The sequence below is a fragment of the Osmerus eperlanus genome, chromosome 16 (assembly GCF_963692335.1).
Source record: "Osmerus eperlanus chromosome 16, fOsmEpe2.1, whole genome shotgun sequence".
Taxonomy (NCBI): Eukaryota; Metazoa; Chordata; class Actinopteri; order Osmeriformes; family Osmeridae; genus Osmerus; species Osmerus eperlanus.
In genome coordinates, this window is record NC_085033.1 from 14,596,647 (window position 1) to 14,624,168 (window position 27,522).

Consider the following 27,522-nt stretch of genomic DNA (forward strand, 5'->3'; position numbering starts at 1 on the left):
ATTTATTTCAACGAGCAAGTTAAATGAAATAAAGATTATTTATTTCTTACAAAACATATTGTATGTGAATTAGATGTGGAGCCGTTGTCGACTTAATGGTCCATGATTTATTTCACTTTGATGATCCAACATCAGTTTCCATCTCCAGGCTGGTCATCCTTTGAGTGATTTAAACATAAACGTACACATGTGAATCATTCATTCTTTAACACCACTCATTAAACCGTCTCATCAACAAACCAACCATAGACTAGTACTCCGTTACAAACGAGTAAGATTCTTCCTGTGAAAGTGCAGGCCAATGATGTCAACAAGAACGACTGTAGAGCATCAACAGGTTATGGGCCTAAATTACCCTATATTTACATGTTTATACAGAAAACTATTGTGAGAGCCGGGTATAGGTAATCCTGTAATAAAATACAAATATGATCCTGTTGATGGTTTCGTGCTTCCAAAGACGTTTTCACACTCACTGAAACAGGTGTCACCTTCATGTCTATCAGGTTATTCCGAAGATTGTGAATCCGATTTAGAAACTCCTCCTGGACCCTACCGACGTTGATATCGACATTCCCCCCCTGCTCCCCGCTGCCAGACTCTCTTTCCCTCCGCCACTTGCTGTGCGCTTTCCTGACATCTTCACCATCGCCATTATCATCGTCTCCGTCTGATGAGTTGCTGGACCCAGACTGTATCAGGTGGATGGGGACAACCGGGGTCATCTCCGCCTCGGGTCTGGATGTGTGGTACTGAGACAGAAGGTGACACTTAGGCTAGTTTCACAATGTTATGTCACAAGATTACAAGTTTTTTTTATACACGTGAATTTTGCCTGTGGCCGTGGACGTTAAAACGGATAATGTACTTTATCTGGCAATGGCTTCCTCGTGGTCCAGCCCTCAGCCTTAGATTCAGGTTCAGGAGATATGTGCTAAAAAAACAGTATAGACATTTTTTGCATTGGACGTTTGTTGCCGTTTCGTCAACATTGAGGATAGGCCTATAATCTTTATAGTGTAGCAGACAGTTATATGTCTATTGTCATAACTTTTTGATGTCAACACTTACAACTGTCTGAACTTTTGTCATGCAGCTGGGCCTGTATGCAGTATGGACTCTAATGCAGGCAAATATGCAGTCATCAACTGTCCATTTCATCTTTTTCATACCGGGTTCACTCCGGTATTTTGACTCCTGAATTACAGAAACGGTGCAAAAGTGTGTGGCTTTAGTTGGAACTTTAAAACCCCATCACAATTTAATGGAAACAGAATCTTACCATGATTTGAGAAATTCACTCTCGATTCGCGGACCCGTGTTTTTTTTGTTTAATTTTAAACAATCGGCATTCGTGCGCGCCTGATTAGATTCCATTCATTCTATTCATGCGAGATAGCGTTGTAGGTCCAAGACAACCAAGGCCTATTGCTTGTCGCAGCCATGATATTAATTGCTAATTCAATTGTCGTAAATCAGCATCACATAACCACAAAACCAACTCGTAGCACACTGTATTTTTTACATTCAGGGCATTCCTTTTCACGGACACCAGATGTTTTTTTTTTTCTTTAACAATTTCAACAATGTCAAATACAATGGAATTTACAAGATACACAGAGAAAAAAAAAAGTTTAATTAAGAATATACATGTATCAATATAAATTAAATTAACCAAAATTAACACTATAGGGGAAATAAAAGTTTATACAAATATATTTAAGTTAGTACGCCTACAGATAGTTACAAATTAAAACTGTCCTCAATCATCAGGCAGGATTGATTGAAGTAGCTCGGCATATCTAATAAAGTTCTAATCTATCTAATTTACTTACTTGAAGAAAAAGTGGCGAAAATAGGGGGATTGAAGAGGAAAATATTGCTGGAAAGATGCATGAGGTAGAATTGTTGAAATTCCTAATCCTGTTACGATTTAGATCAGATTTGAGAATTCTACAAAAAGGAGAGGAGCTAAAATGAGAAGGGTGGTTTTAAAGTAGCCTAAATGAACGCGACCTTTTACTTTGCCCTGGGGCAAAACTGACATCTCAGCTGTGATTGGTAGAACGAGGCAGTCCGCTTGCTTGACAACCAGGGGCTGGGTAGCAGCGGAAAGATCGAGCAAGCCGCGACAAGACAAGCAAGGTGGAGTATAGTGGATATTGACAAAGCCCAACTGCAACGTCGTGACAGCGTCTGTCAACACCACAGAGGCATATTTGAGCAGCATATATTCAGCTCATGCATTTTTAGACAGGTGAGCAATTTTTTTTTGTTCGTTTGTAATAGCAAGCAATTGCGTGGAAAGGGAACCCTTTCTGGATCTCCCACCCACCCCGCCCGCTAGCCAGCTAGCGGATGATGCATGTCTCCCATGCCTGGCCTGAAAAGCCAATTCCTTGTGTTCAATCTGTCATGACTATTTGGGTCGGTTCTCTAGACGTGACAGACTTCATCACGCTAGTCGCTATGTTATCTAGTACTCGAATTTTTTAAAGATGTGCATAATCTCGCTTGCAAATGTAGCCTACTTGCCCGTTATCTAACTAGCCAGCTAGTGGCTAATCCTCTTATGTTGTGGATACTCGAAAGCTTGTGTTTATTAGCTGTCTTGTTAGCAGCTAGCTGCGTGTTGAATCTGAACCCCACCCAGACCCAGTACAGCTACCGAGCTACAATATTTGTATCTCATAGATAGATTACACGCTGATAAACTAAAGATGCCGATCAGTTCGATATCCAGTCATTGTCTCCGGTGTGGATGCATGAATGAATGCATTATAAAGAGCGTAACGTTATGGTAAACCAGAAACTCATGTCGACCATCTGATTCTTCTGATTGAGTGTTATTATTACATAATTGAAAGCACCGTTTTATGTAATTGGATTATCTATAAACTGCAGACATCGTACAGTCCCTGAATGTAGATTGTTAATTATCTTGTACAGAGCAGGAATAATGAAATCGCTCTCGGGGCATTATTGGCGTGTTTACGTCTGCATCTGGAGTTAGGTGCTCGGTATGGCTTGTTTACAGAGGGATTTAACACCCTGACAAAAAGGTTCTGTACCCAGTGAAAGTAAAGTTTGTTAATAGGATTAATGGATGAATAGTCCATGCAGGGCCATACAGGATTGTCAGGATTGGACTTTAGTGTGGTCACTCTTCATGAACGGTTCATTGAACAGCATGCAGTACACAGAGAGAGAGAGAGACATCAAAACAGACCTGACGGTAATATGATGAACTGGGCTTTAAATAAAAACATTCCTAAAACAACAGCCGTTTGCTGAAATGAAGAACACACTTAAAACATTGTTAGCTACACATTGAAATGTAGCCGTATCTTATTTCCATATGAGTCACTGTTACTGACAGTTTGTTAATGTTGTTGTTGTGTTGTTTGAGGGTTTATCTTTAGACACAGTTCTACAGTTCAATGCCCTCAGTGACGTTGCAAAGACATCTGACTTGAATCCTTTGCTTGCAGCCCATCGTCGCCATGACAGCGGAGGAGATCATCAACGTGAAGGAGGTGGAGATCATCAAGGTGATCCTGGACTTCCTGAACTCCAGGAAGCTGCACATCAGCATGCTGGCGCTGGAGAAGGAGAGCGGAGTAATCAACGGCCTGTACTCTGACGACATGCTCTTCCTCAGGTAGGCCCCGGCTGGCCTGGCGTTGTTATTGTTTACGTTTATGTTTCAGTCGGTTATCTGACCCCTTTTTGAATCAGTGCCAGAGGTGTGTGTTTGTTTTCAGATATGGGTGGGACAGCCATTTTTTTTGTTTTTATAACTGAGGATGCAGCCGTTAAATATAATTTTCTTAATAAAGTGTGTGTGTTGGGGGGGCAGAGTGTGTGAGACATTTATAATGAAACGTATTCCCTAATGAAAGCGACACGTTTTTCTTGAATGTTATGAAGGTAATGCAAGGCCTCCCTGTCCTGTCTGTCTGTGTGTCTGTCTGTGTGTTGTACCAAGACTACTTTAGTATTCAGATGAAGCTGTGGTCTGAACTGCATTGTGGGACAGGGCCTTTTGTTAGCACAGGGCCTATTCATCTCCTGTTCTTGTCTGCCCTCTTTTACTGCTGGAGAACCGCTAACAAAGACCGTCAACAATTAGCAGGGGGCCTCACCAACCCTTCAGACTGAGGCCTCTGCTTGTTCTGTAGCACTGTTGAGTGTGTGTGTAGTGTTTGTGTGTGCACGTGTACCTGCATATATCCTCTTGATAACCAAATGTGTTAGAGCCTTTTGTGTGTGTGTGTGTGTGTGTTGATAACCCAGTGTGTTAGGATCCCTGGTGAGTGTGTGTGTGTTGATAACCCAGTGTGTTGGGACCCCTGCTGAGTGTGTGTGTGTGTTGATAACCCAGTGTGTTAGGATCCCTGCTGAGTGAGTGTGTGTGTGTGTGTTGATAACCCAGTGTGTTAGGATCCCTGGTGAGTGTGTGTGTGTTGATAACCCAGTGTGTTGGGACCCCTGCTGAGTGAGTGTGTGTGTGTGTTGTCTCTGGACAGACAGTTGGTGTTGGACGGCCAGTGGGATGAGGTGCTGCAGTTCATCCAGCCCCTGGAGTGCATGGACAAGTTTGACGGGAAAAGGTGTGTGGTTATGTTTATGTACACAGGGGGAGGGGGATCTGATGCTGTGTTTTGGGGTTATTCTGTTGGGCTGGGCTGTTGTAGTTATTGTTCTGGGCTGTTGTAGTTATTGTTCGTTGTGTTTGTAGGTTTCGCTACATCGTTCTGAAGCAGAAGTTTCTGGAAGCGCTCTGTGTGAACAACGCCATGTCTGCAGAGGATGAGCCTCAGCATGTAAGTCTGTGTGTGTGTGTGTGTGTCTGTGTGTCTGTGTCTGTGTGTGTGTGTCTGTGCGTGTATGTGTCTGTGTGTGTGTGTCTGTGCGTCATGGTTTCCCTGACCAGCTGTGCCTGTTACCCTCAGATTGTGTCCTTCTCATATGTCTGACTCCTAAATCCCTCATCTGATTGGACGTTAAACAGGAAGTCTTGTCATGTTGACATTTAGAAGCGTTGTCTTGGAGAGCAAGATGACACATCAACAGGGAGGGTTCTGTATCGATGTTAAAAATAGATCCTGAGTTTAGGCTAGGACGGATCCAGTATTACTGAAGTATGCATCTTTCTGTCTGAGTCTTGTATTATCATTGTTGATCTCTTTTAAGTAAATGAGTATGTATGATTAGAATCAGTTAGGTGCCGCCTAATCTGCATCCTCTCTCTCCCAGCTGGAGTTCACCATGCAGGAGGCTGTGAAGTGTCTTCATGCTCTGGAGGAGTTCTGTCCCTGTAAAGACGACTACAGCAAGCTGTGTCTGCTCCTCACCCTGCCCCGCCTCACCAACCACGCCGAGTTCAAGGCACGTCTCCCACACACAGAGACACACACACACAGATACACAGGGTTCTAAGTGTGACAGTGTTCCAGGGTTCTAAGTGTGACAGTGTTCCAGGGTTCTAAGTGTGACAGTGTTCCAGGGTTCTAAGTGTGACTGTGTTCCAGGGTTCTAAGTGTGACAGTGTTCCAGGGTTCTAAGTGTGACAGTGTTCCAGGGTTCTAAGTGTGACAGTGTTCCAGCGTTCTAAGTGTGACAGTGTTCCAGGGTTCTAAGTGTGACTGTGTTCCAGGACTGGAACCCGAGCACGGCCAGGGTGCAGTGCTTCGAGGAGGCGTGCTCCATGGTGGCAGAGTTCATCCCGGCCGACAGGAAGCTGAGCGAGGCGGGCTTCAGGGCCAGCAGCAACCGGCTGTTCCAGCTGATGCTGAAGGGCGTGCTGTACGAGTGCTGCGTGGAGTTCTGCCAGGTGGGGTCAGGGGTCACGGGATCAGGGGTAGGACACTGATGATTACCTTCTGGGGATCTCGGTGTGTCTCCGAATATGAAACTGACATGTTAGAAAGTTCACAACACGATGGATGGATGGTGGATGGATTACAGATTAAAAAAGGGATGGATGAATAGATAAAAGATGGAAAGATGAAGGAATAAACCTACTGAGGTGCTAACAGTCCCCCCCCCCCCCCAGAGCAAGGCGACGGGCGAGGAGATCACGGAGGGCGAGGTCCTCCTGGGGGTGGACATGCTGTGTGGGAACGGCTGTGACGACCTGGACCTGTCCCTGCTCTCCTGGATGCAGAACCTGTCTTCCGGCGTGTTCTCCTGCGCCTTCGAGCAGAAGCAGCTCAACATCCACGTGGACCGGCTGGCCAAGCCCCTGAAGGCCGGCTACTCCGACCTCCTGACCCCCCTCATCAGCAAGCTGTCTCCCTACCCCTCCTCGCCCCTGCGCCGGCCCCAGTCTGCAGACACCTACATGTCTCGCTCCCTCAACCCCGCGCTGGACGGCCTCTCCTGCGGCCTCACGGGCCCGGAGAAGAGGGGTCCGGGGGGGGACGCGGCCGGGGGCAGGGGGGGCGTCTCCCCCATGTCCCAGTCCTTCGCTAACTTCCAGTACCCTGGGGCAGGGGGGCAGAACCTGAGCAGGAGCCTGGTGATGGAGAGCTCCATCTTCGAGGAGTCTCCTGACAGGTGAGGAGGAGGGAACCATCTGGGGATGGAGGGGAGAGGAGGTGGGGAGGGAGAGACAGATCTATAATGTGTGTGTGTGTGTGTGTGCAGCTCCAGGACAGAAACCCCGGTAGATAAGATGATGGGGTCAGGACCTCAGAACCTGCGGCCTGCCTCGGCCCCGGGAGAGGACGCCCCCGCACCTGGTCCTGGAGACAGTAATGAGGTAACACACACACACGTACATACACATGCATATACATATAAACACACACACATATACATAGTGTGTGTGTTCCCCAGCTGCGTGACTCGACCGAGCGGTTCGAGGAGTTCTACCGGCAGCGCCTGCGTGTGCAGCAGCACCTGGAGACCAAGCAGCAGCACAGACAGCTGTACCAGCAGATGCTGCTGGAGGGGGGCGTCCAGCAGGGGGGCCCAGGGGCCCCCGACATGCAGCACAGCCTCACCGAGAAGTTCCTCAACAAGTACGGGACACACACGACACACACTATCGTTTGAGCAGCTAGTGTGTGTGTGTGTGTGTGTGTGTGTGTGAGCAGAGCAGTAGCTAGCTGGGGGCCCAGCCTGGAGACACTGGAGGAGGGAGGGGGGCTGAGGGAGGGGGGCTGACAGTGAGGGGTCCCCAGAGACCCCCCCCCTCCAGAACCCAGACCCCTTTAGAGCCCTTTGCCCTTCCCCCCACCACACACATTCAGATCCCCTCACCCAAGCCCCCCTCTCTCAGCCCAGCCCACCTGGGGCGTGCTGTACCATCTGGGACAGCTCCTCCTCTCTCTTTCTCTCTCTCTCTGGGTCTCCATCTCTGTCTCTCTCTCTCCCTCTGTCCTATGTCCTCATCAAGCTGCTCCTCTCTCTCCTGGACCTCAGTCTGTCAGCAGGACAAAGAGCCTCTCACCTCCTCCTGCAACACTGCTACATCACCCCTCCCCCTCCACAGCCCCACAACGCCCTCTGCTACCTCCTCCCCTCCCCCTCCTCCCCTCCAGAGGACCCAGTTCCATTTGAATCACATCATTAGTGTCCTCAGCTCCTCCCTGGTGTTTATTAACCTGTGTGTGTGTGTGTGTGTCAGGTCCATCCAGAAGCTGGAGGAGCTGAACGTGGGCATGGAGAGTCTGGGGGAGGAGGTGGCGTCTCTAAGCCAGCAGTGCAACGGAGACTCCCTGGAGCCCGCCAGCCTGGTCCCGGAGCAGGGCGGGGGAGGGGGCGGGGGAGGGGGGGGGAGCAGCACCCCGCAGCAACACAGACCGGGGGGCCGGGGGGTGACCCTCCCAGACGAGTCCCCCATCATATCCCAGAGGTGAGGGGGAGGGGGGGGGGGGGGGGGGGGGAGCAGGTGGCCAGGGGGGGTTTGGGGGAATCTTAAATGAGTTTATTTTCTGATGTGAATTAGGATTTTGAAGCAATGGATGCATGCATGAATAAGGACTGATTTGTGTGTGTGTGTGTGTGTGTGTTGACAGCGGACAGAAAGACAAGGGTGGCCAGCGAGGACTACCAGACTCTCCAGGCTCCTTAACCCGGAGTAAAGAGGTGAGGACGCATGGTACACACACACACACACACACACACGCACACTAGCACCTGCTAGTCGAGGGTGTTTCAGATGAGAGCCGTCATTCTTCGCTCTGTTTGCGGATGAATCCTGAGGGAGCTGTGATGTCACGTGGGAATCCCAGATTATGCCCTCTGATGAAGTGTGAGGTGTAATCCAGGAGATTACACTGTAGACTGAGTAATACTGACATGTCATACTGACATTCTGCTGGCACAGAATACATGGAGAGATCAGATCACACCAAATTATACCGTTAATTATGCTAAATCTGTCTGTGTGTGTGTGCTGTCCGTGTGTGTATTGTGTGTGTGTGTGCTGTCCATTTACATTTAGTCATTTAGCAGACGCTCTTATCCAGAGCGACTTACAGTAAGTACAGGGACATTCCCCCCGAGGCAAGTAGGGTGAAGTGCCTTGCCCAAGGACACAACGTCAATTTGCACGACCAGGAATCGAACCGGCAACCTTCTGATTAGAATTCCGATTCCCTAACCGCTCAGCCACCTAACACTGACTCTGTCCGTGTGTGTATTGTGTGTGTGTGTGTCAGGGAGACCAGCCCAAGGCCCTGTTTGTGTGTGTGAACAACCTGGAGGACACGCAGGCGGTGCGGGCGGTGGCCTTCCACCCCTCGGGGGGGCTGTACGCCGTGGGCTCCAACTCCAAAACACTACGAGTGTGTGCCTACCCAGAGACACTGGACACCAGGTACACACACACACACACACACCCTGGACACCAGCTACACACACACACACACACACCCTGGACACCAGCTACACACACACACCCTGGGCACCTGGTACACACACACACACACACACCCTGGGCACCTGGTACACACACACACACACACACCCTGGGCACCAGCTACACACACACACACACACACCCTGGGCACCAGGTACACACACACACACACACACCCTGGGCACCAGCTACACACACACACACACACACCCTGGGCACCAGGTACACACACACACACACACACCCTGGGCACCAGGTACACACACACACACACACACCCTGGGCACCAGGTACACACACACACACACACACCCTGGACACCTGGTACACACACCTTGGACACTCTCTCCATCTTAAATCTCTCCTCCTCTCCTCCCCCCCTCCCCCCCAGTGGTTCAGGTATGACCAGGTCTCCGGAGGTGTGTTTCAAGAGGAACAAGCACCACAAGGGCTCCATCTACTGTGTGGCCTGGAGCCACTGTGGCCAGCTGCTCGCCACCGGCTCCAACGACAAGTACGTCAAGGTCCTGCCCTTCAGCGCCGACACCTGCAACGCCACCGGTACGCCCCGCGTCCTCACACATATACACTACATATCCTCACTCTATACCTTTTATATATCTTCATCTTCTTCTTGCCTCCATCTTTCTCCTTTCCTATTTCTTTCTCTCTCTCCTTCTGTCTCTCCCTTCTCTCTCCCTCCTTCTCTCTCCCTCCTTCTCTCTCTCCCTCCTTCTCTCTCTCCCTCCTTCTCTCTCTCTCCTTTTCTCTCTCTCCCTTCTCCTCCCTCCCCCCCCACCCTCCCCCCCCAGGTCCAGATCTAGAGTTCAGCATGCACGATGGCACGGTCAGGGACCTGGCCTTCCTGGAGGGGCCGGAGAGCGGGGGGGCCATCCTGGTGAGCGCCGGGGCGGGGGACTGCAACATCTACACCACCGACTGTCAGAGAGGCCAGGGGCTGCACGCACTCAGCGGACACACAGGTGGGCTGGTTGCATACACACACACACTTACTCATTCACTAACTCCCTCTTCTCTCTATTACCTGATGAGTGTGTGTGGATGACATGAGGTGCTAATGTTGATGCTTCATGGTGTGCTACTTCTCCCCAGGTCACATCCTGTCTCTGTACACCTGGGGGGGCTGGATGATAGCGTCGGGCTCTCAGGATAAGACGGTTCGTTTCTGGGACCTGCGTGTGCCCAGCTGTGTGCGGGTGGTGGGGACTGCCTTCCATGGCTCAGGTACGCACTGCAGAGCACCTGTTACCAGGTTACAAGTACATACTGTATACTAGCACAGGACACTACTAGGATTATAAGGTATGGATGTGTACTCACTAGATTCATGGACACTTTTCATTAACAAGCTAGTTCTGTCTGTATATCTCTAATCCATCTCTCCCTCTTTCCCATCCTCCTTTCCTCCCTCTCTCCTTCCCTTCCATCCTCCCTCGCTCCCTCTCTCCTTCCATCCTCCCTCGCTCCCTCTCTCCTTCCATCCTCCCTCGCTCCCTCTCTCCTTCCATCCTCCCTCGCTCCCTCTTTCCTTCCATCCTCCCTTGCTCCCTCTCTCCTTCCATCCTCCCTCGCTCCCTGTCTCCTTCCATCCTCCCTCGCTCCCTCTCTCCTTCCATCCTCCCTCGCTCCTTCCATCCTCCCTCGCTCCCTCCTTCCATCCTTCCTCATCCCTTACTCCCTCCCTCCGTCTCCAGGCAGCCCGGTTGCCTCGGTAGCGGTGGACCCCAGTGGTCGTCTCCTAGCGACAGGGCAGGAGGACAGCGGCTGCATGCTGTATGACATCAGAGGGGGGCGCATGGTCCAGACCTACCGCCCCCACACCAGCGACGTGCGCTCGGTTCGATTCTCCCCCGGGGCACGTTACCTACTCACCGGTTCCTACGACACCAAGGTCATGGTGACCAACCTCCAGGGTAGCCCTGCATCTAGAGATATATACTAGACTAGACACCAAGGTCATGGTGACCAACCTCCAGGGTAGCCCTGCATCTAGAGATATATACTAGACTAGACTGACCAGATATAACCTCCAGGTCAGCTGCTCCAGATAGATAGCTAGATATATACACACACAGATAAACACACACGTCTGGTTATTATGTTAGGTTGTGTAGTAGTGTGCCGTTTATATGCTAGTTTTCTAACCTGTGTGTGTGTGTGTGTGTGTGTGTGTGTGTGTGTGTGTGTGTGTGTGTGTGTGTGTGTGTGTGTGTGTGTGTGTGTGTGTGTGTGTGTGTGTGTGTGTGTGTGTGTGTGTGTGTGTGTGTGTGTGTGTGTGTGTGTGTGTGTGTGTGTGCAGGAGACCTGACTAAGCAGCTTCCTGTGACCGTGGTCGGGGAGCACGGTGACAAGGTGATCCAGTGTCGGTGGCACCCACATGACCTGTCCTTCCTGTCCTCCTCCGCAGACCGCACCGTCACACTCTGGACACACAACCCCTAACACACACACACACACACAACCCCTAACACACAACACACACAACCTCTAACATGCGCACACACAGCCCCTAACACACACAACCCCTAACACACACACACACACACAACCCCTAACACACAACACACACAACCTCTAACATGCGCACACACAGCCCCTAACACACACAACCCCTAACACACACACACACAACCCCTAACACACACACACACAACCCCTGACACACACACACACAACCCCTAACACACAACACACACACACACAACCTCTAACATGCGCACGCACACCCACACACGCACACACACACACAACCCCTAACACACACACACACAACCCCTAACACACACACACAACCCCTGACACACACACAACCCCTGACACACACAACCTCTAACATGAGCGCACACAGCCCCTAACACAAACACATGCACAAACAAGCCCTTACAGACAGGCCCGCACACACACACACACACACACAACCCTTAGGGTTTACCCAGACAGCCAGACCCAGACTGACACACATCCCCATGTTGCTGACTGGACACTCTGAACATCCCATCAAGTCCTCCAGCTTTGAAGTATCATCGCTGATCGCCCTTCATTCTCTCCTGTCAGTCCTCTCCTTTAACTGAATGATTTCATCCCTTCATCTCCTTCCCCCAACAGACTGAAGCCCCAGTGATGTCACTGTGGAGGTGACTGCATATGCAACCTAGCTGCTATACTGGTGTTTGATGTCCTGTGGTTTTAACAGCAGTGAGTCCAGACCGTGGGTGTCGTTCCAGACCTTCAGCACAGTGTACAGTTCATGATGGTGCCTTGAGTTCATCACATTCTCTCCACTCTGGAGGTCAAAGGTCGGAGCTATCCTGCTAAACAGGAAGTGACCAGAGTTTATAGACGGTCTCCTTTGTTTACCAGATCTCTGGTCTGTGTCGACCCGCTTGGTTAAGGAGTGTTCATCACATTCCGGAATCTTCCTTCGAGTGTTCATCACGTTCCGGAATTTTACTTAAATAGATATGATCTACATTCCCCACTCTGCTTAAGCACGGTGTGTTAATTCCAGCCAGCTATATGATAAAGGCTTTGATAAACACATCTGGGTCACTAAGCTTCTGAAACACTTCCTGTCTCCTCCTGGCGTGTCTGGGTGGAGTTTGGGAGTTTCCTGTCCCGTTGGTTCTGCCAGACATGATCCGTCAAGCACAGATAAGGATGTGAACCGATATTGCTGGGACCCAGATGTAATAGTGAACTGATCAGTTAGCTACTACCTACCTGTCTGGTGGGTGTTTCAGATGTCGATGTTACTGTTCATCGCTCGATCCCTGCTGTGTAAATACTCAACGGAAAAGTGTACATTTGCTAGTGAGTTTAATTTAAAAATGTAAAATCAGTGTTTTGCTAGGGCAGCTGTAATGGCGTCATGCTAAGGCTTGCAATCTACGACAGACGGTAGGGAATTATTCAACAATAAAAGGTCTTTATTTTGGGCACCGCTATGTTCTGTTAGGAACTTTTAGCATTCACCGTTGAGGTTTTTATTTAGAAGTTCAATGCAACTTTACAGGTTTATTTTTCCGTACAGTAGATGGCAGTGTTTGGCCATACTAACGGGGCGTCTCCCTAACGCACTATTAACTTATAGAAAAGCACGGCGTTGTTTCAGAATATTGTTATGAATTTATATTTGGGATAGTTTGTGTTTTATCGTTTCTTTTTCATGTTTTACGTTGACTCTTTCTTGGTTTCGTTTCGCCAGACACAAGCTTGAGTTTGTAATACTTTGTAACCGTTACGTCTGTACAGGTGTTCAATTTTTAAACTAAAAAGGCCAAAACGTACATAGATGTATTTATTTTATCGCTCATTTTTAACGTATGTACAGTCAATGGTTTTCTGTTGATATATATTATAATGGCTCCTGTATTTTGCTTTTCTAAACCTAGTTTTAAAAAGTGACTATCGTTAATGAATATAGAGCTTGTTGAGGTGTGGATGCCGCGGTGGTATTGAAATAAAAGCCTTTCACTTCAGATGTGTTATTTTTGGGGGGAGAAAGGGGCCGAAAATGGCCTGAGCCAGATTTGAACCCAATCTCTTGCGTTCGGCATTAGCCTCAATAGTATTCGCAATAGTACACACAAACGACCAAACCAGGGCTTTCTCTACTAAATAGTTGAGGTTTTATTCCTCCAGTCTCATTTTGAAAACAGCAAAACTGTAGATAAACTACAACATAACAGAACTGTACATGGACGAATTCATACAATTTCTGTATTACTCTTTTACCCAAATTACAAACTCCTGCCCCAACCCCTGGACTCCTCAATCTAACACCTGACAAACATATACACAGCTGACAAAGAAAAAAACGATCCTGAATCCATGGAGATGCTGTACCTGTGTTGTGTCTAACCCCTGGTTAGTAAGAGCATGAATGTTTCCCCAAACCTGACCAGGTGGACCACAGCACACCTGACCATCAACCACAACCTGAATCATTACAAGTCAGATAAACACCATCCCTACTGCAGTCTGGTATCTAAGGATACATTTGGGTTGGTAGGGGGTAGTGATAGTGAAATTATACGGAGTACATAATTATTTAAAAACAAGAATAAAAACATTTAAAAAACAAATGGTGTTCCCTGAAACTAGGCTACATGATGTGTGTGCAGCTTAAAGAGTTCTAGCAGAGTAGAACGTTCTCAATCCACCGAAAGCTCACGGAAGAACCGCAAGTTCCTTCCATTAGCACCCTCGCGGGTTCCAGAGTGCTCCTGTGCAGTTCCGGAACCTTCCAGTGGGGTTCCGGAAAGTTCCGCTGAGGTTTCCTTGACTACAGTCTGGCAGTGCTTTTTATGGGTCCATTAGCTACATCAAAGTCCATTATAAACCACAGAGACCCCCCTGTGGAGTCTCCTCTTCCTCCCCACTGGAGAGGAGACACCTTCCCTCCAGGACAGTTTCCTCCAGAGAGACCCCCCCCCCCCTTCCCGCTCCTCGTGCCCGCCTGGGAGGCCCGTCCCTGGGCAGGGTTCAGTCGGCACTGGTCCTGGAGGGCAGGGTGACGCGCTGCTCGTCCATGCGCTTGGCCTGTGAGCGCATGATGAGGCTGAAGAAGTCCTCGTCTGGGACAGTGGGGCCGCGGGCGGGAGGGGGAGGGGGGGCGCAGCGCTGGTCGTCCAGACGGGAGCCCTGGGGCAGGGAGGGAGATATGGTAGGGGATGAAAACATGATATAAAATAATAAGCAGTTTCTCCTGGGATCAATCAAGTACCCTCGCCTCTACCCATGCTGTAGTCTCCTTCGGCCTCTAACTGACCAACTACTTCTGCCTCCAACTCTGACTCTACTCCTGACTACCTACCTCTAATCGACACCAACACACGCGAATCCATAACCACGGTAACGCACCTGGCACTTGACGAGCATGTCGAAGAAGTCGTCGTCAGGCTCGGAGTCGCTGGCCATGAGGTGGTTCAGGACCGCCTGGCTGCACTGCTGGGTGAGCCGAAGGCCAGGCAGACTGCCCCCCGCTCCCCCTGCCGCCTCTAACCGCCGAGCCTGGGGGGCGGAGCCCAAGCTAGAGACCGCCGCTGACTCTGATACAGCTGGAGGAGGGGGGAGGAGGTGGGAGGGGAGGAGAGAGAGAGGAGGGGAGGAAGGGGAAGTAGAAAAGGAAATGCGGGGATAATATTGGTGATGAAGAATGGGGTGAGTGTATTAGTGTACATGTGTGTTAGTATGTGTTTGTGGTGTGTGAGTGTGTATGAGTGTTTATGAGTGTGTATGAGTGTACTAACATTTCCTGATGGCGGGAGGGGGCGTGTCCGGCTCGGAGGCGAATGACAGGCGGCTCTTGTCCTGGACGGAGCAGCGCTGGTCGTCCATGCGGTTGCTCTGGAAACGACTGAGCAGGTCAAAGAAGCCCTCGTCTCCCAGGAGGTCAGGACTGGCCCGCTGGAGCACACACACGCACACACACACACACGTGAGAGAATACAAGAATAAGATCAAGACACATGAGAACAGATCCTCCACTTCTCCTCTTCCATCTCTCTCCTCTTCCATCTCTCTCCTCCTCCATCTCTCTCCTCCTCCATCTCTCTCCTCCTCCATCTCTCTCCTCTCTTCTCTGTTCCTCCTCCTCCACCATCTCCACCTCCCTCTCTCCCCCCTCTCCTACCTTGTGTGGGCCCTGTGTAGGCTGCAGGCTGGCGTCCTGGGTGTTGGACGTGTCCTGCAGCACCTTGTTGGACCCCCCCGCCTTGTGCTTCTTCCCCCGCAGTCGGCTCACGAAGAACAGCTTGGACGAGCTCTTCCCCAGCGACGGCTTGGACTGCTTGGTCAGGGGGTCACTGGTCCACGTCTGACCCTGTGTGGCACACACATGGACACACACACACCCATGTGCACACACACACACACACACACACACACACACACACACGCATACACACACACACAATCATCCACAATATGAGTGAAATCTGAGGAAGGATCTATTGTAGTTTAAGGGGTCTAACATTGACCTTGTTGGGTAGTCTGGGTATTGTAGTTTATCAGGTCTTACATTGATCTTGTTGTCAGGGGTGAGCTTCATCAGTTCCAGGTTCTCCATGCTGTGTCTCCTGCCCATCCTGGGCCGAGCTCCTGCACCACACACACACACACACACAGTCAGCTGTAAGTACACAACCGTCCTGACTAGATCACTGTCAAGTAAGACACAGTGTGGGAGATCACAAGAGAAAGAGAGACCATGAAAGAGAGACCATGAAAGAGACCATGAAAGAGAGAGAGCTTAAGAAATGGAAACAGAAAAATCAGGAGATAAAAAGGAGAGAGTGTGTGGTGTGTGTGTGTGGGGTGTGTGTGTGTGTGCGTGCATGTGTGGTGTGTTTGTGTGTGTGCATGTGTGGTGTGTGTGCGTACCATGCATGTTGTAATCTATCTCCTTGTTCTCAGACAGGTTGGAGTTGTTGGTGCTATAACTCAGCCCCAGGACCATCTGAAGATCTGACACGTTCATCCGAGCTGTGAGCTCTCCGCTGCGGTCTCCGGTCTGAAACACACAGGAAAACACGTTACGCTTTGCTCCACCCAGGGGTGCAGGCCAGTGCTGTATATGGAGTGGACATGGTACCTCTCTGGAGATCTCCAGATGTTTCTCAGCGAAGTGCATGGCCTGGTCATGGTTCCCCAGGGCTGTGTGGGCGTTCCCCAGACTCCAGCACGCACGGCCTTCACCAATCCTGCAGCACACACACACACACACTGAGGTCCTGGGCTATGATGAGGTGGTAGTCGATGGCTCTCTCATAGTCCTGCAGCAGGGTGTGTGTGTGTGTGTGTGTGTGTGTACCTGTCGTTCAGGTCCTGGGCTATGATGAGGTGTTTGAGGTGGTAGTCGATGGCTCTCTCATAGTCCTGCAGCAGAGTGTAGGTGTTGCCCAGGCTGTAGCAGGCCTGGGCCTCCACTGCACGGTCCTTCAGCTGCCTGGCCAACTGCAGGGTCCTCCTGGGGAACGCAGGTCAACCACGTTAGGAGCACAACACAACTGCAACTCAACCACGTTAGGATCCTGTCGCATAGCAACCTTCTCTAGGGAGTCTAACATAGGGAGGATTTGTGTGGTGTCTGGTTTAAACACTTTAGATCTGAGCGACGGGCTCTCTCACGATTGTGTCCGAGCTCTTTTTGAAAGATAAGAAAACTTTATTGTCCATTCAACTTTGTTTCCTCCGGCATTCTGGCAACACAGCACAGAACAATAAAGAACAACTTAAATAAATAAAATCAATTTCCAGCAGGGAGGGTTACTTGTTATTGTATCCTTGTTCAGAATGGCCCCCACAGAGAGCACTAATGATTTTCTTGTACCAGTTGGCAGCAGCTGAGACGATGAGTAAAGGTGGTGGGAGGAGCCAACCTGCTAAGGCTTCTGGGTAATAGACTTTGTGAATGAAGCTCAACACGAGCGATGTAGTGTTTGTCTGAGAGTAGCTGCTGACTGAAGCACTTAGTCCATCTCTGCCCACCCTTCAACCACACACACACACACACACACACACACACACGGCTGGTCTGGACTCACTTGTAGTGCTCGGCCGCCACCTCAAACTCTCCCAGGAAGATGTAGGCGTTGCCAAGGTTACAGTAGGCCCTCCTCTCTGCCGAGCGGTCGCCAAACTCCTTAGCGATCAGGAGGCGCTGGGAGGACACACACACGGTTCATTATCTAGAGAGTACAGCCAGCAGCCCTAGCCTTCATTAACAGTCTCACTTGTCTCGCCTCAGTTTCAGGGTCAGGGGTCAGGGACGGGGGAGGGATCCTACCTGTTCATGGGAGGCCACTGCCTTCCGGAAGTTTCCCAGCAAGTAGTGAGTGTTGCCCAGGTTACCGTAGGTTCTGCCCTGCGCGGCTCGGTCTCCCAGCTCCTTCACTATGGACAGGTTAGCCCTGCGGACACAGACAGGTTATAAACACACAAACAAACAGGTTAGCCCTGCGGACACAGACAGGTTATAAACACACACAAACAGACAGGTTAGCCCTGCAAACACAGACAGGTTATAAACACACACACAGACAGGTTATACACACACTCTCTGTCTCTCTCTCTCTCTATCTCTCCAAAGGTCTCTCTCTGTCTGTGTGTCTGAGAGTCTCTCTCTCTCTCTGTCTCTCTCTGTCTCTCTCTGAGGGTCTCTCTCTCTCTCTGTGGGTCTCTCTGTCTCTGTCTCTCTGAGGGTCTCTCTCTCTGTCTTTCTCTCTGTCTGTCTCTCTGAGGGTCTCTCTGTCTCTCTCTCTCTGTGGGTCTCTCTCTCTCTCTGAGGGTCTCTCTCTCTGTCTGTCTGTCTCTCTCTGTGGGTCTCTCTCTCTCTGTGGGTCTCTCTCTCTCTCTGAGGGTCTCTCTCTCTGTCTGTCTGTCTCTCTCTGTGGGTCTCTCTCTCTCTGTGGGTCTCTCTCTCTCTCTGAGGGTCTCTCTCTCTGTCTGTCTGTCTCTCTCTGTGGGTCTCTCTCTCTCTGTGGGTCTCTCTCTCTCTCTCTGAGGGTCTCTCACTCGTAGTATTCGGCAGCATTCCTGAGGGCGGTCATGACGTCGTCGGGGAAGTCTCCAGGCTCCGCCCCGCTCCAGCAGATACTCTTCCCCTTGGCGTGGAACACGTTGCCATAGTTATACAGCGCCCGCGCCTGGCCCACCTGGGGGAGAGGGGGGGGGGGAGGAGGGGGGGGGGGGAGGAGGGGGGGGGGGAGGAGGAGGGGGGGGGAGGAGGGTGAATGATTTATTCATCCATCCAATGATTATCTGTACATCCATCATTCATTCATAATCCCTCCCTCTACCCCTCCCCCCTGTACTCCTCCCTCCCCCTGTCATAGCCCCTCCCCCCCTGTACTCCTCCCTCCCCCTGTCATAGCCCCTCCCCCCCTGTACTCCTCCCTCCCCCTGTCATAGCCCCTCCCCCCCTGTACTCCTCCCTCCCCCTGTCATAGCCCCTCCCCCCCTGTACTCCTCTCTCCCCCCTGTCATAGCCCCTCCCCCCCTGTACTCCTCCCTCCCCCTGTCATAGCCCCTCCCCCCCTGTACTCCTCCCTCCCCCTGTCATAGCCCCTCCCCCCCTGTACTCCTCCCTCCCCCTGTCATAGCCCCTCCCCCCCTGTACTCCTCTCTCCCCCCTGTCATAGCCCCTCCCCCCCTGTACTCCTCTCTCCCCCCTGTCATAGCCCCTCACCCCCTGTACTCCTCTCTCCCCCCTGTCATAGCCCCTCCCCCCCTGTACTCCTCTCTCCCCCCTGTCATAGCCCCTCCCCCCCTGTACTCCTCTCTCCCCCCTGTCATAGCCCCTCCCCCCCTGTACTCCTCTCTCCCCCCTGTCATAGCCCCTCCCCCACCTTGTCGTGCAGGTCTCTGGCGATGTCCAGGTGTCTCTGACAGCACACCACCGCCTCCTCAAACCGCCCCAGCACCTTCAGCGTGTTGCCAAGGTTACCGCTGGCCTTGGCCTCCCCCAGCAGATCTCCTATCGTCCTGAGAGGGCAGACGGACACTCACTCAGGTTGTGTGTGTGTGTGTGTGTAGTACCTGGTCAGGGTCAGGCTGTGTGTGTGTGTGTGTGTGTGTGTGTGTGTGGTACCTGGTCAGGGTCAGGCTGTGTGTGTGTGTGTGTGTGGTACCTGGTCAGGGTCAGGCTGTGTGTGTGCGTGTGTGTGTGTGTGTGTGGTACCTGGTCAGGGTCAGGCTGTGTGTGTGCGTGTGTGTGTGTGTGTGTGTGTGTGTGGTACCTGGTCAGGGTCAGGCTGTGTGTGTGTGTGTGTGTGTGTGTGTGGTACCTGGTGAGGGTCAGGTCATGGTGGTGGTACTCCAGGGCCTTTGTGTAGTTGTGCAGGTGGAAGTATGCGTTGCCCAGCTGGCTGTAGATGGCGCTCAGCACCTGCAGGTCCTCTGTGCCCACCTGGATGGCCGCCTCGAAGAAGGACACGCCCGCCTGGTAGTCCCCCACCTTACACAGCCGCTCCCCCTCCAGAGCCAGCTCCAGACAGGACGCCTCCATCCTGCAGGGAGAGGGGGAGGGGAGAGAGGGGGAGGCAGAGAGAGACTCGTAACCCTTTTCCACCAGATTATCTTCAAGGTTCTTGAACCGGATCCGTACAGGATTCTTGGAAACGTGGTCTATCTAGCAAACCAGTCTGCGAGTCTTCAAGTTGAGTGGAATCATTGTTATCAAGGATCACATCAACAATTTTTCTTTACTGTTCAACTTGTTTAGTCTTCAGCTTACCCTTTCTCATGCTTCTGACAGAAAGAGAGGGAGAAAGAGGGGGAAAGAGAAAGACGGAGGGAGAGAGAGAGAAACTAACAGAATGAGATAAAGAAATGAAGAGAGCAGAACAGAAATTCAACCTGGGTGTCTAGTTCAAGTCTTCAAAACTCAAAGTCCACTTCTTTTCCAACTCCATTCAAACATGGTTTTCAGTTATATTCAGTGTTGTATGTTAATAGCCCTGGCTTCAGTAACCCATAATCCTATCCATATCCAGTTGGTTTACTAGTTCCACAGCAGCTAGCTAGCATTAGCATGAGACACAACCCACACTGGCCCTGCTAACTGCTCTATATGTAAAGCTGAGGAGAACCCAGGGAACCCACTGACTAAACCCAACATCTCTCTCTCTCCCTGTTAACTTTCCCCTCCAACTCTCCTTCTTTTCTCTCTCTCTCCCTACTCTCGGTCTGTCAACAAGGAATGTTGTTTAGCTGCTTCCTTCCACCTCTGGGGAACAATAGTCTTGGTTTTATCAGGCCTTGTTTGTTATGGTCCGCCTCACTTCCTCTGTGCCGGCTCGGCTCCGCCTCACTCCACAGAACACAGAACTACCCTGAACACTCCACACAGAACACAGAACTACCCTGAGCACTCCACACAGAACACAGAACTACCCTGAACACTACCCACAGAACACAGAACTACCCTGAACACTCCACACAGAACTACCCTGAACACTACCCACAGAACACAGGACTACCCTGAACACTACCCACAGAACACAGGACTACCCTGAACACTACCCACAGAACTACCCTGAACACTACCCACAGAACTACCCTGAACACTACCCACAGAACACAGGACTACCCTGAACACTACCCACAGAACTACCCTGAACACTCCACACAGAACTACCCTGAACACTACCCACAGAACACAGGACTACCCTGAACACTACCCACAGAACACAGGACTACCCTGAACACTACCCACAGAACTTCCCTGAACACTCCACACAGGACTACCCTGAACAATCATGCATGTGAGATCAAAGACAAGACTAGACAATAACTCATTAACATTAGCCACCAACTGTTCAGGGGTGTGAATCAGGCCACTGAAAGTTAAGGTAGATCGCCCTCAAATGTTAAATCTGTCAATATGAAGGACAGCCTTCAGATTTTACAAACAAATCAGTCGGTGACGGAAAATATTGTTTCGAACCCTAACAGGTTCAGAGAAGTAGTAGCGCTGAGGGCTGTCTGGATAATCAGATTAGGATTAGGCTAGCTGTATTCACGCATGGCTTCAATTGTTGCTGCTGGCCGAAGAACAACCCAGAACTGGGACAGAACGGATCGTCTCCAGAACCCACCCAGTGAGGTTTAGCTACACTGCTGACTTTCTCAGTCAGAAACACACTACCCCTTTATCTAGAACCACAACCACACAGCCCACTATCCTAGAACCACAACCACACAGCCCACTATCCTAGAACCACAACCACACACAGAAATCACTCTTTATATTGGAAGAAAAGATTGGAATTGAAGGCAGAAGCATCAAAGCTAAACAAGCCCTCCTGTTTCCCACATGCAGCGTGTACAGTCCAGCCTGTGACATCACAGAGACCCCGTGACAGACCCAGAACATGCTGACGGTGTCTACCGTTTACAGACCTCCACCAGAACTCCTAACCCAGCCTCCACCACCTCCACCTCCTCCTCCTCCTCCTACCTGCGAGCCGGTCGTCTCCTGCAGCCGCAGCAGGGGCCGCAGCAGAGAGGCATCTACACACGCTTCCTCGGAGCAAACAACTCCACCTGCAGGTCCTCCTGCCACGCTGTCACCCCCTCACCCCCCCCCCCCCCCCCCCCCGCGCTACCGGGAACAAGCGCTCCACAGGGGAGGGTCTCCACAATGACGACACTATCAGGCAGAGGCGTGGCTAACGCCACCGGTCAGACATATTTCCACGCTGTTGCCGCAGCGATAGCTCTGACCTTGGGGTGTTGGGGGAACTGCCGACGTGAGCACTGTTCAGCTTATCTGCTTCTCTCTCTCTCTCTCCATTCTTGCCCCTCCTCCCTCCCTCCTGTGGACAGTCCATGGGGATTAGGGGGGTGGGCCTTCAGCAGGGTGGGCCCAGCTGTGATAACAGACCTGCCAGCTTCAAGAGCCCACGTCTGAGGGACGGGATTTTGAAAACAAACAAACTCAAACTGGGTGCATGTGGGTTGGAATGCAGTAAAAAACACTGATAGAACACTGTCGAAACACTGCAGAAACGGTGTGAACACCGCAGAAACACCCCAGAAACAGCGTAGAGCCTGTCGGCACGGTGCGGGGGAGGGAGGGCAGGTGGGCAGACAGAACAGCCTGGCCAGGTGTGTCTCTATTCACACTGCCTGGGTTGTCTGACGAGGCTTCAACAAAGCTCAACGTGCCCATAACTCATTAAGGTTTCAGAGCGGGCCAGTTAAATATTGATTAATGCTGGAGTGTGTGTGTTTATGTGTGTGTGCGTGTGTTCATGAGTGTGTGTGTTTTGTGAACGTGTTTGTTTGAGTGTCCCCAGTCACGCCTGCAGCATCCGTGTACCTGGTCTGCAGGTGCAGACAGACGGGTGTCAGCCTGAAGTGTGTGGAGGCCAGCATGACCCGCCCTGAGTCAACACACATCAGGGGAACAGGAAGTGACATCTCAACAGCACCAGCTGCTTCACACGCACCTGAACACTCAACACACACTGCAGCCTGCAGCTTCTGGTAGGGCCTGGATGAGCCATCCTACCCTACCATCATCTCCTCTCTCCATCTCCCCTCCTCTCCCTTCTTTCTCCATCTCCCCTCCTCCCTGGTTCTCCATCTCCTCCTCCTCTCTCCATCTCCCCTCCTCTCTGGTTCTCCACAGTTCTGTACTCTAGCCTGGTAAACTTACTGTCCCTAAAGAGCAGGAACCATTCATGTTCTAACGGTCAACAACAGAGAACGGCTCCCCACTGGACCCCTGGAGAAAATACAACAGAACCCTGCAGTAGAACCTGCAGTGAACACACCAGAGACTACAACCTTCCCTTCTGTTCATGAAACCCATCTGACACGTTCTGCTCTCCAGCCCCGGTCCTCCTCCCTGGTCATACACCCACTCTGGGCTCCAGCCCCAGTCCTCCTCCCTGGTCATACACCCACTCTGGGCTCCAGCCCCGGTCCTCCTCCCTGGTCATACACCCACTCTGGGCTCCATTCAGCTCTCGTCTGAATGACATCATTCAAGCAGCAACATGAAGGACTCTCAGGAGCTCCACTTAGGCAACTTGGAAACAGTGATATCATCCCGAGTCCTGTACTGACACAGGCTTACAGGACATAAGATGATCATTTACAGCAGCCTGTGAAGACAGGATTAGGAATACTCGGCTACGCTTCAGAATGAAGTACGCTTTAGTTTAAACTTAGTTTAAATCCTGTTCAAATGCATCGATCAGCCGACACAAGGGAAAGAATTTAGGATGCCTCGACAAAGATTCTCATTTCAGGCCCCAGACAGAGGATTGGCAGTATTCGTCAGCGTGCAGACCAGAGGAGGTGAGGAGGAGCAGGGTGTGGAAGATCGTTCCTACCTGTAGAGGACATGAACGGACTGGTCCTCATCTCGCATGCTAACCAAGGAACCTCCCCCGTCCATCGAAGCTCATAATAGGTGGAACAATCCCAGTTTGAAAAATCCCAAAAAAGCAGTTAGGATCCAGAAACAAGATGAGGGCAGCACACTCAGTCTCCCCCAGACAAGCTTCCTGAATCTGGGTGAGCAGAGGTGAGCAGAGGTCAGTAAGATCTGGATGTTCTACCAGGCCAGGAGGAGGGCTGGCGGGCGGGCAGAGCTTGAGTGTGGTGTCAGTCTGCCAGGGTGCATTTGTTTCGTGTTTGGTGTCGCCCCCTGTCCTCAGCAGCCTTCTGTAGAGAGAACACAGGAGGCCGCGCGTCAAGCCTCCTTCTGGCTTCGCGACGCCATGGCAACCACAACCACAAAGCAGCAGCGTGCACGGGCGTGAGAGGGAGGGAGGGAGGGAGGGAGGGGATGAAGGGACGGATGGATTCGACCACAAGCAAGCTGTCAATCTATGACTCAGTAATCCTCAGGAACACGGGCGTGTGTCAGCGTGTGTTCCACCTGTGTGTACCTGCCATGGGGCGAGCAAGCGTGTGTGTGTTGTACCTGCAAAGGGGCGAGCGAGTGTGTGTACCTGCCATGGGGCAAGCAAGCGTGTGTGTGTTGTACCTGCGCGGAGGTGTGTGAGGGACAGGCAGGGTGACGTCCCGGTGAAAACGAGAGCAGAACGAGCGCAGGTGCAGAGGAGGACAGGGAACGCCACCGACAGATCGTCACCGCCCAGAGAGGTCGTCAGTAGCACTGACTCGCTATACCAGCTCAAGCTGGGTTGAGCCAGCAGCACTTAGAACGACCAGAGGAGAACCAATCACAGCGCTGTCGGGCCGATTCACCCACAGGGAGAAACAGGACGGGGCCAGGGTGGCACAGAGACTGTCACCCGCGTCTGACAGAAAGTAGAGCTGCTGAAAGTGTGTGTGTCTGTGTTTGTTTGTGTGAAAATTCCATGAAGGAAAAAGCTGGTGATAAGCAAGCAGAATGGATAAGACCCCCCCCCCATCTCCCCCACACCAAGCAGAATACCATGAGTTCATGGTAGAAAGTTAGACACACACCAGGGGTCATTTCAAGTTGCTGTATTGACTAAATTGGCTAAGACTTCGCCAAACAGATACGGGTGACATTCAGCAAGATTAACAGGAGCTCTGCAAGTCATCACTTAATCAAGCAGAGGGCTAATCTACTTCACCCTGTGCAAGCAGGGGCAGTCCAAGGACAGCACATCCACCCACCCATCCATCCATCACACACTGGAACTACACCTCTTCGATGTCTCTCTCTCTGGAAAGTTTGTCCTTTTGATCTGGGGGCTTCTGTGCAGCCCTCTGTGACACAGCTTGTAAAAAGCTTGTAAAAAATATGTTTTTATCAGACTTCTGGTGGTTTACAGTCAGTCTTTGACTGGGCCTAGTTCACGAGGGGATGAAACCATTAACCTTTAGCATAGCTGTTATTTACGGTTTTGAAAAGAAGCTAGTTTGGTGTTGCTGTTGCCTCAGGTCTGCCTGGAGTTGTGTCTGCCGGGTGAACATAAAGCCTCTAATCCACCCTGGAGACGGGGGAGTCTACCACACAGCGCCCCGCACAGCCCTGCATGTGTTTACAATTAGCAATCAACGTCTGCCAGTGTGTGTAGCTTTTTTTTTATATTGAGTGCATGTATGTGTGTGGGAGGGACAGCCTTTTTCAGTATTGAGTATGTGTGTGTGCAGGGCCGCCTTTTCCAGTTTTGCGTGCCAAGAGGGTGTGTATGTACAGTACGTGTGTGTGTGTGTGACTCACAAAGCAGCCCTGTCCATGTTCCTGAGCTGCGGGTTTTAAAAGGACGAGCGATGCGTCGTGGTCAGAAGCTGATTAAAGCCATGCAAACAATAGCAGAGTCCTTTCAAACACAGCTGCCTAGGAGGTGAGCGCTGGCCCCCATCATCACAACCAGGAGGCCTTTCAACATGACCTCATCTGCTCTGCTAGGCTGGTGTGATCTGGAGGTGGTCCAGGAAACTCTAATCCCTTCATGTCCACACACACACACACACACCACAACATCTGATTAGCAAGACAAACACCAAAGCAGCACCACTGATGCATATGAGGGGGATCCGAAAAGCTGAAATACACAGAAATAAAAAAGAGGTTTTGGATCTGCACCTGTAGTTCTTCAGTGCAGGAACTGGGATTCTGAGTATCCTGGTAAGAGCAAGAAGAGAAGAGATGGAGAGAGAGAGAAGAGATGGAGAGAGAGAGAGAGAGAGAGAGAGAGAGAGAGAGAGAGAGAGAGAGAGAGAGAGAGAGAGAGAGAGAGAGAGAGAGAGAGAGAGAGAGAGAGAGAGAGGGTGTGTCATTAGCTCACATTCGCGTTCATTCACATTATTGTTGAGGTAGCTGAAACCAACAAATTCTCTTACAGTAATAGGAGTATGGACACGGCTGAGTAATCAACAGATAGCTAGCCACAGAGTTGGCTAACGAGACAACTGAGTACGGTCAGAACTATTTACACATGACGTGAGATTTTACCTAACTTAAGTCAAATTGACAAACACACCTAAACGGAATCCTACCTAATTCTACTGATTTGACACACTAGTACTAATAACAGCAGCAGCTAACGTTTTCTGGCCACTTACGTTAGACGGTCCAGTTCGAACAATGGATCCAACTCCGCTTCGATTCTTCGGACGGCAAACGGTTTATTTTTAGTTGGCGAAATAGCGTACTAGACGTGTATTATTTCCATAAGTACGTACATGTATGCAGCGACTTTTTACCGATCTGTCTTTATCAAGCAACATTTACGGGAGACGGTCTAAACTTTTTTGCTAACTTCGATGAGAGAAAATGTCCTTTTGACAGCGGACTGTGTTGTTCGTCCAGTAACCAATCGGACGTGTACATTCAAAGATAGACACGCCCAACTAACGTCTTTGAACTTTAGGTAAACTTGTTTTATATAAAAACTAACGTCTTGTCACATGATAGGGTAAACCCAATAGGGGCGGCCCGCCTCTTCATTGTTGAACATAATCAACAGATGCCGGGGCACCGACGGGCACACGGGTACCTTAAACGATTGTTAGTTTTTGAAATTAATTCTGAGCTCCCGAGGTGCAGAAATCTTGAAGTTGGGAATGGTGATCTCATCGTGACCTTCAGTCTCTATCGGGATTTCAGCAGAAATCTCTGTTGGGTGGTGTCACAGTATTAATCAAACTGGTAACTAGAAAGATCAAAATCGCGTAGAAATTAATGGTGTTTAGTAAGCCATACAGTTCAGTAGGAGTCTACAGAACTAGTGACTTCACTAACAAATGCCAGTATTAGCTAACCGTTTATTAAAAACGAAATCGCTAGCTAGTGCTAGCCTCAAAGTGAAAGTTTATCAGGGGAACGCTTGGAGAGTTACCCCAGCAACCAAACTCCTCCTCTTGTGCGCTGCCAAAACCCAGCCAGCGCAGACGGTCAGCGCTACATAATACATAATTTATGACACCACAGACAGCAAAACCTGCCTTGCGTCTTGAAACAATGTCTCGAACACAGAATAAATGTAATTGGTGTTATGTCAGTGTTAATCTAGGAGGCTTTATACAGCCATTCTGCATATAACACGCTAAATTCAAACACTTGCGAAGGAAGCTGGACTAACTAGGCTACTCACGGCAGACAGTCTGCTTAAATTAAGGGTGAGTTGACGGCTTGCTTGTGAGTGACATAGTTTGGGTTGTCAGTGTGA

The 27,522-nt window shown here is 50.7% G+C and overlaps 2 protein-coding genes and 1 long non-coding RNA gene across 9 annotated transcripts; 1 reads left to right on the top strand and 2 right to left on the bottom strand.

Moving 5' to 3' along the window:
* Positions 1–62: 62 nt before the first annotated feature.
* On the bottom strand, positions 63–2,236 carry LOC134035957 (uncharacterized). Its single transcript, XR_009932373.1, has 5 exons — positions 1,836–2,236; positions 1,072–1,197; positions 869–934; positions 477–752; positions 63–158 (listed from the first exon to the last, which is right to left on the bottom strand). It is a non-coding gene; the product is annotated as an uncharacterized LOC134035957 (long non-coding RNA).
* Positions 2,091–13,285, top strand: LOC134035954 (WD repeat-containing protein 47-like). Of its 2 annotated transcripts, none has more exons than XM_062480548.1 (18): positions 2,091–2,257; positions 3,492–3,661; positions 4,530–4,613; positions 4,742–4,826; positions 5,260–5,391; positions 5,660–5,836; positions 6,059–6,561; positions 6,652–6,766; positions 6,844–7,028; positions 7,637–7,864; positions 8,028–8,097; positions 8,673–8,830; positions 9,264–9,433; positions 9,685–9,855; positions 9,986–10,117; positions 10,588–10,806; positions 11,193–11,316; positions 11,654–13,285. In XM_062480548.1, the coding sequence occupies exons 2-18, from the start codon at positions 3,504–3,506 to the stop codon at positions 11,670–11,672; spliced, it is 2,730 nt and encodes a 909-aa protein (XP_062336532.1). In that variant the 5' UTR covers positions 2,091–2,257; positions 3,492–3,503; the 3' UTR covers positions 11,673–13,285. The 2 variants fall into 2 exon arrangements, with proteins under 2 accessions (XP_062336532.1, XP_062336531.1); XM_062480547.1 differs by lacking the exon at positions 11,654–13,285 and adding an exon at positions 11,417–11,591 and having other exon boundaries at positions 11,193–11,357.
* gpsm2 (G protein signaling modulator 2) lies at positions 13,078–26,663 on the bottom strand. 6 transcript variants are annotated; one of them, XM_062480549.1, is made up of 16 exons: positions 26,417–26,663; positions 25,938–25,976; positions 23,740–24,073; positions 19,681–19,902; positions 19,243–19,378; positions 18,410–18,549; positions 17,682–17,805; positions 17,440–17,555; positions 16,707–16,862; positions 16,488–16,596; positions 16,277–16,406; positions 15,915–15,994; positions 15,528–15,716; positions 15,145–15,301; positions 14,756–14,952; positions 13,078–14,536 (listed from the first exon to the last, which is right to left on the bottom strand). In XM_062480549.1, exons 3-16 carry the CDS (start codon positions 23,802–23,804, stop codon positions 14,378–14,380), a joined length of 1,980 nt encoding a protein of 659 aa, XP_062336533.1. In that variant the 5' UTR covers positions 23,805–24,073; positions 25,938–25,976; positions 26,417–26,663; the 3' UTR covers positions 13,078–14,377. The 6 variants fall into 6 exon arrangements, with proteins under 6 accessions (XP_062336533.1, XP_062336536.1, XP_062336535.1 ...); XM_062480552.1 differs by lacking the exon at positions 23,740–24,073 and having other exon boundaries at positions 26,417–26,662; XM_062480551.1 differs by lacking the exons at positions 23,740–24,073; positions 25,938–25,976; positions 26,417–26,663 and adding an exon at positions 25,572–25,795.
* Between the last annotated feature and the right edge of the window lie 859 nt (positions 26,664–27,522).

Coding starts and splice junctions, on each gene's coding strand:
- LOC134035954 (XM_062480548.1), top strand. CDS start 3,504: ATGACAGCGGAGGAGATCATCAACGTGAAGGAGGTGGAGATCATCAAG. Junction 3,662..4,529: donor GACGACATGCTCTTCCTCAG/GTAGGCCCCGGC, acceptor GTCTCTGGACAG/ACAGTTGGTGTTGGACGGCC. Junction 10,118..10,587: donor GACTGCCTTCCATGGCTCAG/GTACGCACTGCA, acceptor CTCCGTCTCCAG/GCAGCCCGGTTGCCTCGGTA.
- gpsm2 (XM_062480549.1), bottom strand. CDS start 23,804: ATGGACGGGGGAGGTTCCTTGGTTAGCATGCGAGATGAGGACCAGTCC. Junction 18,550..19,242: donor CCAGAGACCTGCACGACAAG/GTGGGGGAGGGG, acceptor CCTCTCCCCCAG/GTGGGCCAGGCGCGGGCGCT. Junction 15,995..16,276: donor GATAGATTACAACATGCATG/GTACGCACACAC, acceptor TGTGTGGTGCAG/GAGCTCGGCCCAGGATGGGC.